Source organism: Bombus flavifrons, chromosome 8 (genome assembly GCF_040668555.2).
Source record: "Bombus flavifrons isolate JBK064 chromosome 8, iyBomFlav1_principal, whole genome shotgun sequence".
Taxonomy (NCBI): domain Eukaryota; kingdom Metazoa; phylum Arthropoda; class Insecta; order Hymenoptera; family Apidae; genus Bombus; species Bombus flavifrons.
In genome coordinates this window covers 10,493,286-10,512,177 of record NC_138449.1, presented here as the reverse complement: position 1 = coordinate 10,512,177, position 18,892 = coordinate 10,493,286, and the positions used below count along the sequence as shown (strand labels likewise).

Below are 18,892 nucleotides of genomic sequence, written 5' to 3'. Positions count from 1 at the left end.
CCCTCCAATTTCGTCTGTAAAATACACACGAAATAACGCACGCGTACGATTGTATATGCGTATACGCGTCGCTATGTTGCTACCATTGTACATATAACGGACTATTCTATATTTCTAGCTTTGTTTGAAGTTTCTAATTTCGTAGAATTGAACCTCTTTCGCTTTATCTTTCAAATAAATGTTTTCAATCTTTCAGATTGGACGGGTCGTTTCGATGCGATCGAGTTTTGGAATTAATTTTGTATACGATTATTGGTAAAAATAATTTTGAATATCGTTTTTGAAATAGAAGGTGAAAGATCCATTTGGATTTTGAAAGTTTCGCGCACCGCTGTACATCGATCATCGTAGTTACAGGTACAGGGTTCCGTTTGAAAGAGAAAATACAATTGCAAATTTTAGATACATCTGTGCGTGAAAGTAAATGAAATTAATTATAAAAGCTATATTTTATTCCTTACCACGGAATTATTTTGCCTTGCAAGGGAGTTTATTTCGATTGTGCATGATATACATACATGTTAATAAGATTTATATATATATAAATGTATGTATGAATAGAATTGAGAATATCCTTGTATAAAGTTCAGTTGGATACAATTTTGCTGTAATTGGTAACGAAATTTTCTGATGTTTTTTCAGATTAATGTCAATTTAGTTCTCGTGTAACTCTAATACCTATCGGATCTTTTGGTCTTTAAAAGAGACTTTGTGGAACCGCGTAATTGGATGCCGCCGACTACGTTAAAAACTAGAAAAACCACAGGAATATCTTCGTGGACAAGATTACAGGGCGCTTGACGCACAATCATGAGAGTTTCGGAAGACAGAGTCAACGATGACCGACCGGAAACGATTCACTTTCAATTTCCTCTGTCAAGACGAAATACGTAAGGCAGTTACTACACGTTCCAGTATCGTTTAAAACGCATTTTTACTTTTCAATATACATATATTAATATCTCTATTAAATTTACAATTCCACTTCTCTCGTATTATTTTATATCGAAATAAATTTTACTAGTAATTTATCGTTGGTTCGATAGTACCCGAGGAAAGTCATTATTTTTTAGCTACTTTTTGTTTCGTTTATTAATCTCAATATCTCGAGCAGTTTTATTTATCTGATCGTGCGTACAACAATACGCAACAGTTTATCAATAAAATCCACTACAGACGTTTCTCATTTACCAGACATTCTTTATTTCATCGTATTCCTCAAAGAGACCAGCATTCTCACGAGTATTCTCCAGGTATATCGGTGCAAGTTAAAATAGTCGTATCTGTCGTCTATATGTGTGGAGGAAATTAAAAGAAAATAAGAAATAGGGGGCGGAAAGTAAAACGTACCGGCAATTATTTTTCCGTCATAAATAATTTTCTGACGATCCACCGAGAGACGTCCTTAGCCCGGCGGATGAGTCGAAGGCTTCTTTTTTGGCGGGCATTTGTCCCCAAATAATTGGGCGGAACGGCGCGCCGCGTCTTCTCTGCAATTATAGGCAGTAAACGTGGCCACATCCGGCACTAGCAGCTCTCCTAGCTGAAGTGGGATAATTCGCTGCGGAAAGACAACGATTAGGGTGATCAGAGAGGACGAGAAACAGAGAAAGAGAGATAGAGAGATAGATAGATAGCGATAGAGAAGGCGAGAGAAAGAAGCAACTGTGTACGTCTTTGCTGGATATAGTTAAGGAACGATAAAATGAAAATGGAGAAGAAACAAGAGAAAAATTAATGATATCGAATTTCGAAGATGTTTAATATAAGAAGGATGAAAATTTATTTAACGTTGTCGAATCAGCTTTATTACGACTCATTTGCAATGGATGAGCATTATGTGACAGCTTCGGGCGATATATAATTCCATTAACGATCGCAGTTTAAAGCTGAAATATTTTTGTTGTCGAGCGTGATTCCTGATTCGATTTATATTTCACTGACGCTCGATCGTAATTAAGTTTTCCATGATCAATGGAACTCACTCAGCTCTATGCAATTCTTCTCTGGCGTATATCAAAAACAATAGATGGAAAACACTATCATCCGTGAAAGGTAACAACGAAACGTAACTATTTTCTTTGGCGAATTTAGGCAAACATTGACAGGACACGAAGCGGACAAACTGCACCTGTAATTTGAAGTGGAACGGTAAAACAGAAAAATAGAAAAACACGGAGATCGTATATGTTTTATAACCGAACAAAAATAGAGCCAACGTTGATCCATCGAATCGATCTGAGAAATACACAACTGCGATTCACGTGTAAGTGACAGTTCGAATTCTGCAGAAAATGAATTTCACGGAATCGTTTTTCAACGAGCGTTTGCTACTCTGTCATTTAGTGGCCACTCTCTTTTTCCCTCTCATGGTCGATTTACAACGAAATTGCACCGTTTTACCGTCCAAAGGGGTGAGAGATGTTACAATGTGAGAGCAATCCGTGACGCCTGGTAACACGCGAAACTTCCGGTTCTTTCGTAACGTCGATCCTAGGGTTCCTTGATCACGAGAAACAAACATCGTGATCGTGCAGGACCTTCTCCCTCTCACGAAACGGGTTCCATACATACAAATGATTCGTCGTAGCAGAAAACTATTCGCTCGTTCACGTTGGGTCATATAAATTTATTCTGTGCGATACAATTGAAAAAATATATACAGTCTACCTTATAAAATGTATCCAGGAGTTGAAGAAATCATGAGTTGTGTGTCGCGGGCCGGACGAGATGCGTTCAAGCGGAGAAATCTGAAGAAATCCAAGTGCCAAATGGACAGAAACGATCATCTTTTTGCGAAAAAGAACGATTTATTCGGATCATTCGTGGTTGTTTCGCTGATTATTTCTCTTATCTTACATTAACATGGTGTTACCTACGAAAATGAAACGTACGTAATCGGTATCGGTGTTGAACGATTTAATGGAGAACGAAAAATTAGACGGTAATATCATCAACAATCGTATGTTAAGAGTCGGTTGTTTAACAAATAAATTACTAAGCCAAGGATTTTGTAATATTCTACCATGTGTTCGCTTATTATGATTTCGTGAAGTTTCGTACAATCAACGTATACGCGTACCAGTTGAATCATTTTATGTATAATATATATATATATGTATATGTATATGTATATGTATTACTTCTATTTGTCAATTATATACAACGTTACACGTACTTATATAACATCACATCGTTCTCTACGATCGATAATTCTACGGTTGCTCTTAACATAAATATTACGTACCTAATTAGACGGCTTACACGCTCTATTTCGACGACGAACCTTAGTGGTAGCGATATATATAGATATAATATATATGATATATATATATATCATATATACATATATATTATACATTATATATATATTTATTTATAACTTACAATATCTTTTCGCGATAGTACATTCTTAATTACTCTTTATGATCTTTTGTATTCCTAAGAAAATAATATTGTACAAGGTGTATGTGTTTGCATAGTTGCACAGTTGTAGGATATAGCGGTCACACGAGAAAAATGTGATAAGTCCATTCTTTGTTGATTTTTTTTCACGTTTATGCTGCTTCATGACTAAAAGGATTTAAAGGAAAATAGGATTTATGAAAGGTAAGAAATCAACAACGTGGCTGTGTTATGGAAATAAATATTTTCAGAACTTTTCGATATCGTTCTCTATAAAAAAATAGAAAATGTGACCTATAGCTTTCCCATGTGATCTTTACATACACGTACATAGTAATTTGTGCATTAGATGTAAGAAAGAATTTTTTCGCTCTTCTAGTTTTACAATTTGTAGGATTGTCTCGGTTCGAGACAGTGCGACCCGTTCCTCGGTAATTCGAATCTTGAAAAAATGGAATGTCGTTCACAATTTTCCGTGTGGCTCGGAATGGAAGCAAGGCCGAGGATGTAACTTCGGTTGAAAGATAAGAAGGAAAAAGAAAATGCGCGGAACGTTCATTTTCCTAACACTTAATCGAAATATAAATTCTAAACTCAATGTTAATACAAACAATACGCTTAAACTCATTCAGCTTTGTTCCCTTACTGCCGGATTAAAGTATTAAAAATTGATTTTCTTAATAAAGTTCTTTCCACGGTTGCTATTTCTTCTTTTTCGCTTATTTGTGTGGAATAAATCGTACATTCAATGATATATTCTCTTTTTGTTCGACATAAACGCTATTGAACTAATTTCATTCGTACTTGACGAGAACGGTACAAGGAATAACAAAAATTTGTCAAAACAAAGGCCGCGCAAAGTTTGTGATACAGAAATAAAAAAATTCATTGGATCGAAACGCGCAAAGAACGATATTAAGATTGTCATCAACGAAAAATCAAAGGGAACGTTCTCTTCGTAAAAGCATAAAATTCTCTCGTACACCTAATATCTAATATCTTCTTTCTGTATTTGTATGATGTGTAAGTACATGTGTGCACGTCTAATGTTCGAAACAAAACGCTGTCGCCAAGTCGATCGCAGAAACGGATTAATATCGTACATACATCGTAATGTTTTTAATTACAAACTATCGCGCTAATATATACACAGATATGTCGTGCGGATCTTTCAATTAAGCTGCGTCGTTCGAAAGATGCACCGAGCAGGAGGCTTCCGGTCAATGATATTGCATTGTATACATAAATCGTGTTTTGCGACGCCTTCGATTATTGCTGCGTTAAAGTATCGGTAAGACGAAGTTCTTGGATAATATAGGTTTAACTCTTTTAATGACGAGATCTTTTTGTTCTTTCTTTAATATCCTACCTTTCAATTTCTTTTTCGCCTTTAATTTCAATCGAATGCGGTTACAAAAGTTGTTTGACATTGAGGAACAGGACATCGTACGGTGTACGAGATCTCTTCGCAAGCGGAACGACGCGGACGAGATGTATACTCCACGAAAAAATGTTTAATGAAGGTAAAAGACTAAGCTGATATTCGTTAAACGGCCTCCTTCTATGATAGTTGCAATTTTCGAATTTTGAAATTTTTAAAAATGCGTACGTACAGCGCAAAATGCGAATCGGTAGTTAGCAGGTGACGATGATCTAATTGTTGATATCCGATGACTGTACCATTTTTATGTTACAAAAGATAAAAACAAGATAAAAAATCTGGTCCTAAAAAGGATTAAAAAGAGTCGACGTACTCCATAAGATGGCCATCAGCCGTCGTCGAAAGGGTTAATTCCATTGCCTATCGAAGAATTTCGCGAACTTCGGAAGCTGTCCGGACCTCACTCTTCGCCTTTCCTCTTCTCCTTTCTATGTTTCTACTTTCTTTCGGTGTCCCTGCGTATCGTGTCTGTTTGACGAGGGTAAATTTCTGCGGAGCGAGCTCACAGGGGTGGCGATGGCGAAAAAACGAGAGCAATCCGTAATTATTTAAGTTTCTTTTTTAGCTCCCTATCAGTCCCCTCGGTTCGTTAATTAAGTACGTCGATAAAATTGGCCGTCGTGACGGTAAGACGTTGATACTACCTAGAAATAGCGCAATTAAGACGACTGCTGGCCTCTGATGCTCTTTTTCGTTCGATCTCTGTGACTTCTTCTCTCTGTCAATAATGCCACGTCAAATTAGCGCACTGCGATTAGTTGTCGTTTTGGAAAATTTTTTAAATTCCCGTTACACGTGTGAGTGCGCGTGTATTTATACGACTAATAGATTCGTAATAGAGAAGAAATTGTCGCGTGTTAAACTCGAGATTGATGGAATTACAGTGACGATTCGCCTTGCCATTTTATCGTTCATATTTGATACAGGTCGATATAAATAAAGTGGAACATATTCCTGAGATTTTAGAGATTCGGTTTGAAATTGCTCGTTGCGTTCTTTCTATACATTCTCAAATTGGAGCATGTTGAACGTCACTGTGACATTTCAAAAAATATCGTGCGTTTTGATATGAAAATAAATGAAAAATATATCGTTATTCTTCGAACTATCTACTATGAAGTTTCGGAGGCTCTAATAATCTCAGTATGGTTTTCATAATCCATCGACTGAAGAAACGTTGCGTATAAAAGGACATTTAAACATGCGGATGCAGAGATCGAGCGAAAAAGGACAAGTAATATCCAACAACATTCGCGATATATATTTCCACGTTATCAACTATAATTACATTTCAAGTTTCCATCTTTCCCTCACATCAAATACTATCATTTAACAACAAATCTTCTTTCGAAATTAAGTAAAAGCTACTCGCTCGATCGTTTCCATCGAAAACGCACTAAATCAAATTTAACAGCAAATCTCACTACAAGTTTCAAACACGTCTAAAGAAAACTGGAAGGAGATGAAGATAAAAATACGAATTGAGTAAGCTATTCCAGACCTCTTTCTCTTAACGTTTTCAAGTGTGAACGACTGCTATTTTCGCAGTAAGGCCCGGTTGCAGATGCGCGACTTTTGTCATTGCCATCTCGCTGCGACGTTTGTCTTGTTATTCTGTTATTCCTTGTATATCAGCAAACATAATTGGCAAAACATAACAGAGATGCGAAGATAGGGTGCGCGAACGCTGCATAGAGGCTGCTCGTTCCTTGTCTAACAGCTAATAAAGCATGCACATTCGTACAGTAAATATGTAAGTGTAACACCGATCAACGAGCGGTCTGATGCATGTCTGATTAGACAAGAACAGAAAAGGCCTGTACGTGGCGTTCTCTTTCTATTCTCACATCGCATTCGCTTAACACATGACTCGCGTACTCCGTCTTCGTACCTCTACGGTGGAAAAGAAGAGAGACACAGTGCCGTGAATAATTATAGATTTTTCATCGTATTAAAAGAAAATCGTTGATATAGTTTCATGTTACAATGTAAAGCGAAAATGAATGTACAAAACTTGTGTTTTCGCCTGTGAAAAAATATAAACTCAATGCTAATTTCGTTACGTGTCCATTCAATGGATTTTTCTTTACTTTTGATTGCTACTAATTAATCCTCTAGGTACACCGTCCGCTAATTTATCGAAAGTTTCGTCTCGAGTATTCGCCTACGCTGATTTTATTTCTCTTTGAAAGTTCGCTGACGTATTCTATCGGCGACTCCTGTTGATCGTGAACTTTTCTTCCTAAAACTCCCCACAGGTTTTCGATCGAATGCTGGCCATGGTAAATCGATTCTATTGCGAAATCTTGAAACCGCTTTCTCGTGCTTCAGCGTTGTCTTTTTGAAAAATCGTCTCCTGTTTCCAAGAGCGATAATTCGCCGCGTAGCGTCCCCTGATATCCAAACAGCGTTCGATTCGCCCTTTACAAGAACGAGTTTTGCTTCGCGTATCCAGCCATGGTCAGTGGTTGTTCTTTGGAAATATCGAGGAAATAACGCGGGGAAGCACGTTGTTCGAATCTACGATCGTTCGAAGCACTGCACTACGGCAACGAGATTGCAACGACAAGAGTCGCACCGGTCCTAGAAAACGTACAACTATTCTATCGTAGAAATGTGACACGACTGATACGTAACAAGTTTCACTCGGCAAGAGTCTTTGAATCCGCGTTGATTATCCTGGTTCAACAAATCGGTTCGGCTAGAGGTTGTGGTGGACCGTACGGCGAGGCCCACTGACCCACAGGATGGGTCAGAGCAGTGGGTGCTTGTTGTCTGTCTAAACTGGGAACGGTGGTTCCCGCTGGATGGTTCGGCACTGTTGCGGGATAAGCCACTTTTCCAAGCGCCTCGGCTTGAAGGGACAGCATCAACCGATTCGCCGCCTGCCTCTCGGCCTCTCTTTCTTCCGCCGTTTGCCTCCTAAAACAGATGGAAAGATTGAAAATGATCGAGCGTCCCTCGTGGAGAGAACGGAAGAAAATTGTGAACGTTCGTAAAGTTCGTACAAATATTGCACTTGGTTCTTAGGTAGCGGTTTAGTATGGGATAGCTTGTTTAACGTTATTCCTACTGCTGTATTTAAATAATAAATTATGTTTCACTACAACGTGGTATTTATAGACGAGATGATGCTAAAACACGTATTAAACAAATTATGGAATTAACTTTTAGGAAGCTTTTAACTTGCAACTTCTTAAACTTTCAAGTTGCGAAAGGTAAACATTTTCCAGCTACTAAATTTTCGAATATTAAATCTGCGAGCTGTCGAGTTCTCGAATTTCGAAATTCCGAAGAAGCTTCACGGTTTGAAAAGTTTGAAAAGATAGTCGATGTCCCGATCTTTGAAATCGTCGAATTTTTTCATACTCGCGCTCCGATATTTCCATCTTACAACGTGTCAAGTCCTTCGAAAACGGATAAAACGGAAGATTAGACAAAGCTTTAAAATCAAAGTTACTGTCGTTACATAGGTACATAGTGTACCGAATTATGCTTGCGAGATCCAGCCAGTTAAACGATAGGGTGGCGGGGGTTGCTGGAGTGTTGTAGAAAACACGAAACGAGATCGGAGAAACGGCTGCGAGGAGAGCCGGGACAGTGGAAAGAGACTAGCGGTCGTTGGAGCGGAAAACAGAAGACAAACGTAATAAAGTTAATTCGATTCGTCGGTGGTGCAGCGCCAGCTCGCTCAGGGGTGGCTCGTGAGTGTCTGTTTTCTAGCACTAAGTCTATTAGGGTAGCAGAAAATGGTCGACTTGTTGGCAACGTCACTTAGGTGGAAGCTTTTATGGAAATCTTTTATTTTCTTTTTTGGAAAATTCTTGCGTAATCATCGACCAAACTTTGCTCGAGCCTTACCGCGTAACAGACTCGTCTAACAAACAACGAGGATCAGAAGAATCACGATCGAATTGCCATAATCGGCCACTTACTCATCGTCGGTTCTCCAAGTCCGAAGTATACCTTTTACGAATTTAAGCAGCCTACGGGCGATAAATTCTCCTAGCGTTGAAAGATCTTCGTTCGGCAACGAGATCTGACCGAGAATGTCCCTGAGTCTGAAAGGCGCCAGACTGGATAACGCGGCCAATCAGAGTGCCGCGATGCCGCTTCCATACGAGCCACGAAACACCGTCGTTCCATTAGAGTTAATCTCCGGTCGTCGGTAATTAAACGGTTTCGTTGTACCTTTGTTTATCTCAGCGTGGAACGATCTTAGCTTCTTCTCTTTCCTCGTTCATCTTTCCGTGGATAGAGAACGGAGGGCGTATAGAACTCCTCGGTAGCCCGTGTATCACGGAACGAGTCGGTTGAATCGGGACACAACTCGATCGGTTGTTGCACGATTAACGACTAGCACAGTCGACGATGTCGAGCAGAGATTCCAGATAACAGCACTTCTCAGCCGCAATCAACATCCGATCGAGTTCGTTTATTTTCGTCTCGTTAATACCCGCTCGATAATTGTAGGAAAGCCTTGCACTCGCGTTATCTCTCTGCGTTCTGCCAGCTTTCCAAACGATTTGCAATTTCACTCTTCTGAAAGTTATTAAATGCGTCTGATACGGTACCGGGGAAAACGAAGGAAACAGAAGCAACGGGACAGGACTCGGTATAGTTTTGACCCGAGTGGGGAGAAAGTAAATCTCGTAGTTACATTTTAGACAGCCTGATTCCGTGATATTTATCGCAGGGTTTAAGTATCAAATCGTTGAAATATTATTTCGCTATGGAACGTCAGAGATACGTTTCAAAGTCGTTACCGATACTGCCACGAATGGAACCGGGTACATTGGATTTTTTTAAAAGTTCGTCAGAGTACGTACGTTAAAAGATAATATAAAAATGCCGTTGTCAAATGTTGGAGACGAAGTCTGATGTAATCGTGATCTTGAGCTAGCAAACGAATCAATTTTTAGGGAAATTTCTGTTGTATGTTGCGTAACACGTGTTGGAGAATTTAACGAAATCGTTAAACGATCATTTTCCTGTTCGATCGAATATTGTAAAAAACAAATTTTAGCATCGGATCTGGTTTATTATTCTTCTAGATGTTAATTCAATAATTAATTACGAAAGAATAGATATATAATGTTCGCAAGACGATTGCGATACTTTGTACGGTAGTTGAAATTTCTCAAAACTGGTTTCCTTACGCAATCCGTGCACACCTCTAAAGACCAGTGGCAGTTAACTAACGAGTCTCCTCGTTAATTATACCGTGATTCGATCTATCAAAGATCGAAAAGTATCTCGTTAAGTTTCATCTTTTTGCTTTTATTCCCTGATTCGCTCAAGTCCACTTGCATTTCCAATAATTTTCTTTTATCACATATCAATTTCTCCTTTATATCAATTTTCTCCATACATTGGTTTCGTGGAAATTCACGAGACACAAAAATTAATTAAAAATTCAATTTGAGCTTGAAAAACATTGCAACTAAAGCGAGCAATCTTTCAGAAAATCGTCTTTTCCCAATTTTCGTAATGAACGTAAAAGAATACAGATTATCATTTTTTGTCTTAGAATTAAGGGAAAATTTCAGCTAACGAAGGGTTAACGGTCGACGAATTCGATTACGTTTGGTTTGTCCCCGTTGGAAAATCTATCCGTGGCTACGCCGTTGTTCCAGTGACAGCCGCGCCTACACCCGTGCAAGTAATTAACGCGGTTAGCAATTAATAATTGAGGGCGCCGTGCCGATTACATTTTGCAGCCCCGACGCAGCCTCGCCCCATTCACTGCGGCCGGCATAACTGTATTCTCTCGCAACCTGGGACACATTACTCTTATCGTTATCCCCCTATCGTCAAGTATAACTTTTGGCCAACACTTGGCGAACAAGTATTCTAAACTTGATTTTATCGTTCGTCGCGAATATACCGCGATACGATTAACTTTATCCGTACGCGTCTTTTCCATTTTGAGTTTCATCGGCAACGAGCAATTGCGAATCTTGTGATTAATTTCTCTGATTATTCGTCAGACGCGTGAGTCTTGGAGGAATCGCAGGAGAAATAAATTTGGAAAATCCGCGTATGCAGTGGATGGAGCATAAATATACAGATCCACATGGATAATTTATTGTCGATATTCTTGAGAGCAAAGCCTCGTACGAACGAGTCTCAGTGTATATTTTCTCCTTTATTTTTTGTATAATATCGTCTGTTGCTGATTGTATCGTCAGTTACCATCGGAAATCCTGTAGCGTTCGTTATTCAATTATTTCGTATGAAATTGCTCAAATGCAAATAGCATCCCATTTAACGTGACACCTTTGGTTTAAACAATTTGAAATGCTTCTCACGTACGTTCCCTTCGATGTCGAGCAACGACGTACGTACTTAGAAACGCGTTACGAATTGCAAATATATTAATTCCGTAGTGCGTTGTTTCTCTTAAACGGCTTTTAAGAACGTTGACTTTGAGCAAATTTTGTCGTTGCTTTCTGACACGGTCGTAAATAATTCCGCGTTCATCGTTAAACTTCGCCACACTGCCTCAGTCACTTTTACTACATCCTACATCATAGAAACCATAGAAATAATTTTATATACATGGGAGAAATCGAAGGACTCGAAGCGATATCAACCAGTTGGCTGTTGCGACTCGTTTGAAAACTTTGAAAGGCGTGTACGTAAAACGCGTCGTAAAAAGCAAGCGACGACGAGTATACTCGTCAAACACAGAGTACTCGTGGCTGTTATGATACAGAATCAAGTTGTAACGAAACGACTGTTTTATTTTTTAATTTTACTACCGACAAGGCTCGTCGTGACGCAAAATATCGTCGTTTCTTCACCACGAGTATACTCGTCGAAAACAGCTAACTGGTCGAAGACAGTACTCGCGACGGAGGTATTCTCGATAGAATCGACGAAAAACGATTCGTGGAAGAGGCACGAGAGCAGAATAGAAACATGGGTGTTCTTTCGTTCCGCGAGGATTTCCATCCGGAAAAGGAAACGAGTCGTTTTCGCAATGGCGCCGGTGTTCGTGTTCGTGTTCGACCGGTTACAGCCGTGATCCAACACAGGGAACGATGAATGTTTAACAAGGTGAATCGCGGTGGGGCCGAGTGCGGCGGATCGAAACGATTCAAATCGCGGATTCGAGGGTTTGACACTTTAAAAGCCGTTGCAAGAAGCCCGAGGAAGAGTCTGCAACCGGACTGGTTCAATGTGAGACGACGAGGGGGTGCGATCCACCAGGAGGTGGGGAAGAGAGTTGGCAGTCAAAGCAGGGGCGGACGAGGCAGCACGATGGGGAGGATAGACTGCATTATGTACGGGACAGGGCTAAGCTGTTAGGTATCTGAATTATTGAGACGAAGTTATCTCATCTCTGCCTACAGTCATCTCGTTACTTTAAACGCAGCTGCTCGCTGGACCACGTCGCGGATGTGCTGATCCAAGGGTGGAGGAAGGAACGTGAATTTTTTCTCTTTTATGTCTCCTTTTTTCTCTTCTTTCTTTGTTTCGCTACGTCCATTCGTAATTGCAACATTATGCAATTAAACATATTTTCGCCTCTTTAGACACGGCGACCTATTCGTACGTTGAATCGACTGTTACAGATACAGCTTGTTTTTTAAATCGAAGGACAGGCGCAGGTCGAATGTTATCAAACTCTGCAAAGTATCCTCTCGAGGAAAAGAAAGTTTGCGTGGACCAAATCTATCCGCAGGAACGTTCAACTCGAGTCGTCGCTATTTTCTGTGCGCATTAGTAAGTTTGCTCGCTTAAAGGCTACCTATCTCTCAGGCTCGTAAATTCGATTGCAAAATCGGTCACGTACAAGAATTGTCAATCGTGAATAGTTTGCGGATGGTCGAGTTAAAAGTAGTTTAGTCCGAGGAATTGCGCAGTTTCAAGATATTACAACGATTCCCTATAACGAAGAGCATTAATAGAATCGGTGTCAATAACGTTTCTTTATTCGATACGAAATTTCACTGTAATATCGTTAATTCTCTGTTGGAGGTACAACATGTATATCTTGATAATTAATTAAATTATCTTTGTTATTTATTTATCGATATTAATTAAACTTAGGAAGAAACCTGTATGCCGAACGACGTTTGCTATAGTTTTTATTCAGACGGACATCCGAACCACGTCGCTCCTCGAAATGTCCCAATTTATTCAACGGCTGTTCCGCCATATAATTCCATGTTCAAGATTAATTATGATTCACTTGTCGTTCAGATGTAAATTTAATTTGGCGAGACATCTAGACGAATGTATCTGTCACTGCGCTACCATTTCTGAACACATTGAGACAGATAACATACATCGTCGCCGTATAAATTGAATTTCATGCTCGTTCCTCGAACGACCACGTCGACTACGTAATAAAAAGACTTGTAAAATTTCAACTCGCACCTTTTAACGCAACTTGTTGAACGAATCGTTGAACCAGGATGGAGATCGCACGATGAAACGGAAGAAATTATTAAGAGAAGCCTATCGTATTCGCAGAAGAAAAAAAAGACAAGTTCATTAAATTTCATTTCTACGGTCGGAAAACGTGTTTCATGAGGAGGATAAGAAATGTTTAATAAACGTAAAAGACTTAACCAATAGATTGGCAAGCACCGGTTACAGGACAGAACGTAAAGGATAGAGAATAAAATAATAATCGTATAAAAATACACTTTTTTTTAAAATTACTTTTCTTCGCGGATTTTTGTCAAAAAATGAGCAATCATAAGCGACCATAGAATCTTACATTCTTTTTTATCAACACCTTGTAAGATATTGAATTTCCAGTTTCGTCGAATTCGATTTGAATTTTATCGAATTCTTCACGAAGAATCTGAAACTCTGTCCATTGAAACCGCATTCCGAGTGACGTTCCCTGCGTTCTCTCGAAAACCATCGATCATCGAGAGAAAAATGACTACGAATCCTGTGAATTCAAATTCGTCTATCGATTGCGATATTTGTTTCGAATTTTTCGTTTCTTCTATTTCTCCCGTTCTCTGTCCTTCTTGTCGTAGAATAGAAATAGGAAGACACGTTACAATTCACCGTTTCGCGATCGACGATACTCGCGTTCTAGCGAGAAAGAAAATTACCATCGCCTGGTTTCCAAGTAAGAAGCGTAATTTTCATTTCTGCGCACTTTACGACAAATGCAATATCGCTGGTAAGGACAAGAAACCGAGATCCCGATGCACAACGGCATCGAACCGTTTTTGCAGCGAGTCCTGTTATCGATCTCTTATTAGATCGTTATGAACCTTCTGAAGGCGTTCTCTTCCGCTTTTTATCGGCCGCGTTTTACATTCCTCGTTTTTACCTATTTGCCCCTTTATTGCTCTATGGCTCCTGGAACAATGCGAGAGGTAACGGCACACAAAACTCCGTGGATTGTTGGCCGTAAAACGGCGAATAAAACTCTCGTAGGAAATTTAGATCATTCGGTTGTTACACTCGATATTTTTAAAGATAAAGAATTTTATCGAGCTTGATGAAAGTAAGTGGGACGATGGTACCGGGCGTCTTGAAGTTTCGCGGTTTAATAAATTATTCGCGTACATAAATATCGTTAGTACGCGTTCCTTCTACGGATTATTCTATAAATGTACTCATAAATATATATATATATATATACTGTAAAATGTAAATGTAACAATATACTGTATTTTACGTCTATTTAATGTCTGTTGACTTATAACCAAGGTATACGCGATAATTTCTTATCCCTTTCCTCGTAAAACGAGACGTCAGAAACTCGCAATTCCATCCATCGCACATACAACAATCGTCATTGTATTAAAAAATTACCGATTCGACTATGTAACAGCAGCGATCGTAAATAAATGCGTGAAATACTGAAGCTCGTTACGCGTATACGAAACCATACCTAAACGGAATAAAAACGTTAGAAGGAACCATTTTAAGAATGTTCCATTTAAAAAATGTCCCATTTTAAAAATGGACAATGTCCGAACTAACTAGAAACTTTAAACCACCTAGTGCACACCTTGGAATAAGTGGCCTCCTTTATCAGCAGTCTGGTTCGATGACAGATCGAGTAGAACTAAAAGGCACCAGTCCTCAATCCTTGCTGGTTCCTTCAAAACCTGCGCAGACAGAGACACCGTTGTTCGTCTAAACCCTCTAAACTACTCCCAAAGTATAGTCATCTTTCTATCCTAATACTTCCCGGAACGAGCCAAGGACACGGCAGCGGGATGCTTTTAGAAATCCTACTCGAAGAGAAGCGACTATTAAGGAAGGAAGAAGAGGAGAACGAGTCGCACCCCCGGAGAAATGCCTCTGGGCTCGTCTCGCCGCGTAGACGCCCCTGATATCGGGCGACCCGCGCCACGAACGGGCCTCGTTTTATCTAAATGACGTGTTTTCGTCCTCCGTTATCTTGAAGAGACTCCAATACACTCGACTTTCGATGCGTCCTCGCCGATACGCGGCCGCAGGACACTGCTAACCCGCTATTAACATTCCGAGGTTTCCACCTCGCGTTTTCACTTTCGGTTCGTCTCGAACGCCGAGATTTGATAAATCGCAACACCGACATTCGGCTTCGCCTATTCGACGTGTTAGAAACCGGAAGTCAGGTAGTTTCATCGGTATCCTGCTATTTATAGCGGGATGTTTGTCGGGACAGTTTTTGGAACTGCTACGATAGACTGCAAAATATTCCGTTGGACTCCTTTTTCTTTCGAGGGGGGAAGGAGAGTTCAGGTCGTCCAAGGATCCAGAACGAGCAACAATTTTTCTAAGGCGTAACAATTTTCGATCGATCTGTCGACGCGCGACGTACTCATCGATCTTGGCGATACCTTTCTTAGAATTTGCTCGATGCTCTTAAGTTAACGTGTCGTTTACTCCCTGTGCATCTGAATCGCGAGCAATGGATTAGGTTCGCGTATTTTCCTAAGAAGATAGAAGCCTCTGCTAAGCGGCGAAATTGTCTGCCGGATGTTCGTAAGGAGAATTTTCAGAACCGTTCATTTCCATCAAAAAATGGATCTGATTTTCGTCTTTACAAAATATCGCCGAAAAGAAAGGGAAAAAGGAGAAACGTTTAGCAGTCCGGATACGAAACCTAATTCCAGCTTTTCCTTTTTTTCCCGTCTTTAATAGCTTGCATTTCGAATTTGCCATTGACCTGTCTCTTTCGTCTCGGGTGATGACTCGTTTTAAAGTTCGTTTTAAGACTAAGAGAGGTACAAATACCTACGCTATGAATGTCGAGAACTCACCTCCACTTTGTCCGCCTGTTTTGAAACCAGGTTTTCACTTGCGCATCCGTCATTTTCAAAGTTTTAGCCAAGGCTGCTCGTTCGGCCGACGCCAGATACTTCTGTTTGTGAAAACGTTTCTCCAGTTCGGCGATCTGCAACCTGGTGAAGCTTGTCCTCGGCTTCTTTCTCTTCGGTGGCGTCCTGTTTTGGTAAGGATGGCCGATCCTCCTTGGAAACGCTCCAGCTACTGTCGAAAACAAAAATAAGAAAGAGAAATGAAAACCAACGATAGGTAATCAGATTTCTGCGTAATTAGCGTCTGGATAATCGATATTCGAATAACTGACGTTTCCTCGCGATTCGATGCTTAACATAATTTTGTATTTTAGCTGACGGTGTGACACTTTAGAAATTGCTCGCAACGTTTAGCTAATAATTGTTTTATAATTTTGTTTCAATTACGAACCACTGACATCAGTAGAGTAGAAAAGAAATATTAATGACGTATAATTTATAATGACCCTGTTACGGTTGTAAATGATAACTAAGCAAGAGAGCAAAATGTTATCGTAAAGCGTCAATAAATCTGCTTTAATGCGATTTCGTATCATAGATCAGGGACATTTCAAAAATAGAACGAATTATGATCGATCACTTTATACAAATATAGGGAATAAGATAAAAGACGTCGCGAAATAGCTTCGTAAAGCGAATCAATTTTTCTATATCACGATATAGTTATACAGGGTGGTTGGTAACTGGTGGTACAAGCGGAAAGGGGGTGATTCTACGCGAAAAAGGAAGTCGAAAATATAGAATAACAATTTTTCATTTGAGGCTTTGTTTTCGAGAAAATCGACTTTGAATTTTCGCTCGGTACGCGTGCACTTCATCACGTCTCGTTATAACGGATCTCACTGTAGATCGTTGTCTCGATGGAAAAATTAAAAAAAAAATAAAAAAACATTTTTATTCTATATTTTCGACTTCTTTTTTCGCGTAGAATCACCTCCTTTCCGCTTGTACCACCAGTTACCAACCACCCTGTAGTTTCGCTCAATTTCAAATCATGCTATCGTTCAACGAATATTCTTTGTTCATTAGTTCAGTAGTTCATTAGACGAGTACAGCTCTTATCGGTTTGACAATTTTCTTAAAACAATTTTTTTTCCCTATAGCTGTATTTTTACGATCATAATTTCTAAGTAAGATACAGACGTAAATAGGTTGACAAATTTACATTAAGTTGCTGCAGTGCAACCTTTCCACGGGATCTAGTCTTTTTTTCAAACTCCAGTCTTAGTCATTCTACATTTATAAAATATTTAACAGAAGTTTGCAAACGTTGTCTCCGTTCGTCTTTCGTAGTTCAACGATCGTCCGAAAGCAACAACGTTTCATCGTACTTTCTTTGAAGCGCCAAATGCAAAAACACGATACTCCGATTACTTTGTAACGATATATCTCCATAAACCTATCTAAACTGCCAATGAAATAAACAGCGTACGGTTAACAAATTTCTATGGCAATTCGCAATAATTTATTGCGTATCGGTTAAGATGCTTTCTACATTATCCGACAAGATTTCACTTCGTAATAAATTATACCGAGACCTTTTATCCGTGGCACGACGTTTTCTCACCGAGGAGTAAGCCTCCGAACGAACGCACGATTCGCGAAAAGCGTCGATCTCGAAAAATGTTAAACGCCAACGCAATTGCACGGTGTAAACGGCTTGAAAGCGTATGGTCCAGGGATCGTTCCGACCAAGCAAAACAAGCGTTGAAATTCCAGGATAAAGTGGCGACGTCGAGTTACGTGGCTCCGCGCGAATTACTTACGATAGCGCGCGCGCGTGAACGCCGGGCGCAAAAGCAATGGCTCGCTCGCTTTGGGTAACGATTATAAAATCGTAAAAAGCGAGGCTTACGAGTTACACGGAACGATTTGCCGGCCGGTGCAAATTGTAACGCGATCTTTGTAGTCGGCCGTGGCAGCAGGTGCATTGCAATTCAGTGGAAGGGTATTAATAAAATTACCGTTAGACCGATAGCATCGCGCCACTTCCATTACTGGACCCGCGCAAACATACCGTCGAGCGCACGAAGGTGAAATCAAAATGAAGCTTTATCGTCCACTTATGCGAAACTAGCCGCGTAAATCGCCGCTGAAACTCGCACACGAGATTCCCGCTTATCGAAACGCCGTTCATTCTGGTTAATTATTGTACGCGTCGGTTGGATCGGAAGCAACTTGTAGAAATATCGCTTTCTTGCAGAAGTACACGCTGATTATAAGGTCTTGGTATATTTTTAAGAAATTCTATTCCAATGTACAACGGTCGTTGCTTTCGATCGATCGGATGTGCATATTAAGCGGATGCACAGGTTCTGTCGGTTTTTCACCTTCGCTGTCAACGGCATCGACTTTTTTCAATAAATTATCATGCACTTTGGTAGAAACTTCGTGTAGTAGCTATAGGAGTTGAGAATGTATCGGTAGATTAAATAGAAGCAAAGTACAGTAGGCAAAGTAAAGAGTAAAATAAGATATAAAATAATATACAGGGTGGTTGGTAACTGGTGGTACAAGCGGAAAGGGGGTGATTCTACGCGAAAAAAGAAGTCGAAAATATAGAATAAAAATTTTTCGTTTGAGGCTTTGTTTTCGAGAAAATCGACTTTGAATTTTCGCTCGGTACGCCTGCACTTTATCACGTCTCGTTATAACGAATCTCACTCGTTCAACGGATCGTTGTCTCGATGGAAAAATTAAAAAAAAATGTTTATTCTATATTTTCGACTTATTTTTTCGCGTAGAATCACCC

At 39.8% G+C, this 18,892-nt stretch overlaps 1 protein-coding gene across 1 annotated transcript in view; it reads right to left on the bottom strand.

Annotated features, from left to right (window-relative positions):
• Positions 1-6,781: 6,781 nt before the first annotated feature.
• Positions 6,782-18,892, bottom strand: part of C15 (homeobox protein C15) — a 46,690-nt gene continuing 34,579 nt past the window's right edge. The window contains exons 2-3 of the mRNA XM_069117958.1: positions 16,084-16,312; positions 6,782-7,768 (exon numbers count right to left, since the gene is read on the bottom strand). Of these exons, the coding sequence (XP_068974059.1) occupies positions 7,531-7,768; positions 16,084-16,312 (467 nt within the window). The 3' untranslated portion in view covers positions 6,782-7,530. The remainder of the gene's footprint in view (positions 7,769-16,083; positions 16,313-18,892) is intronic.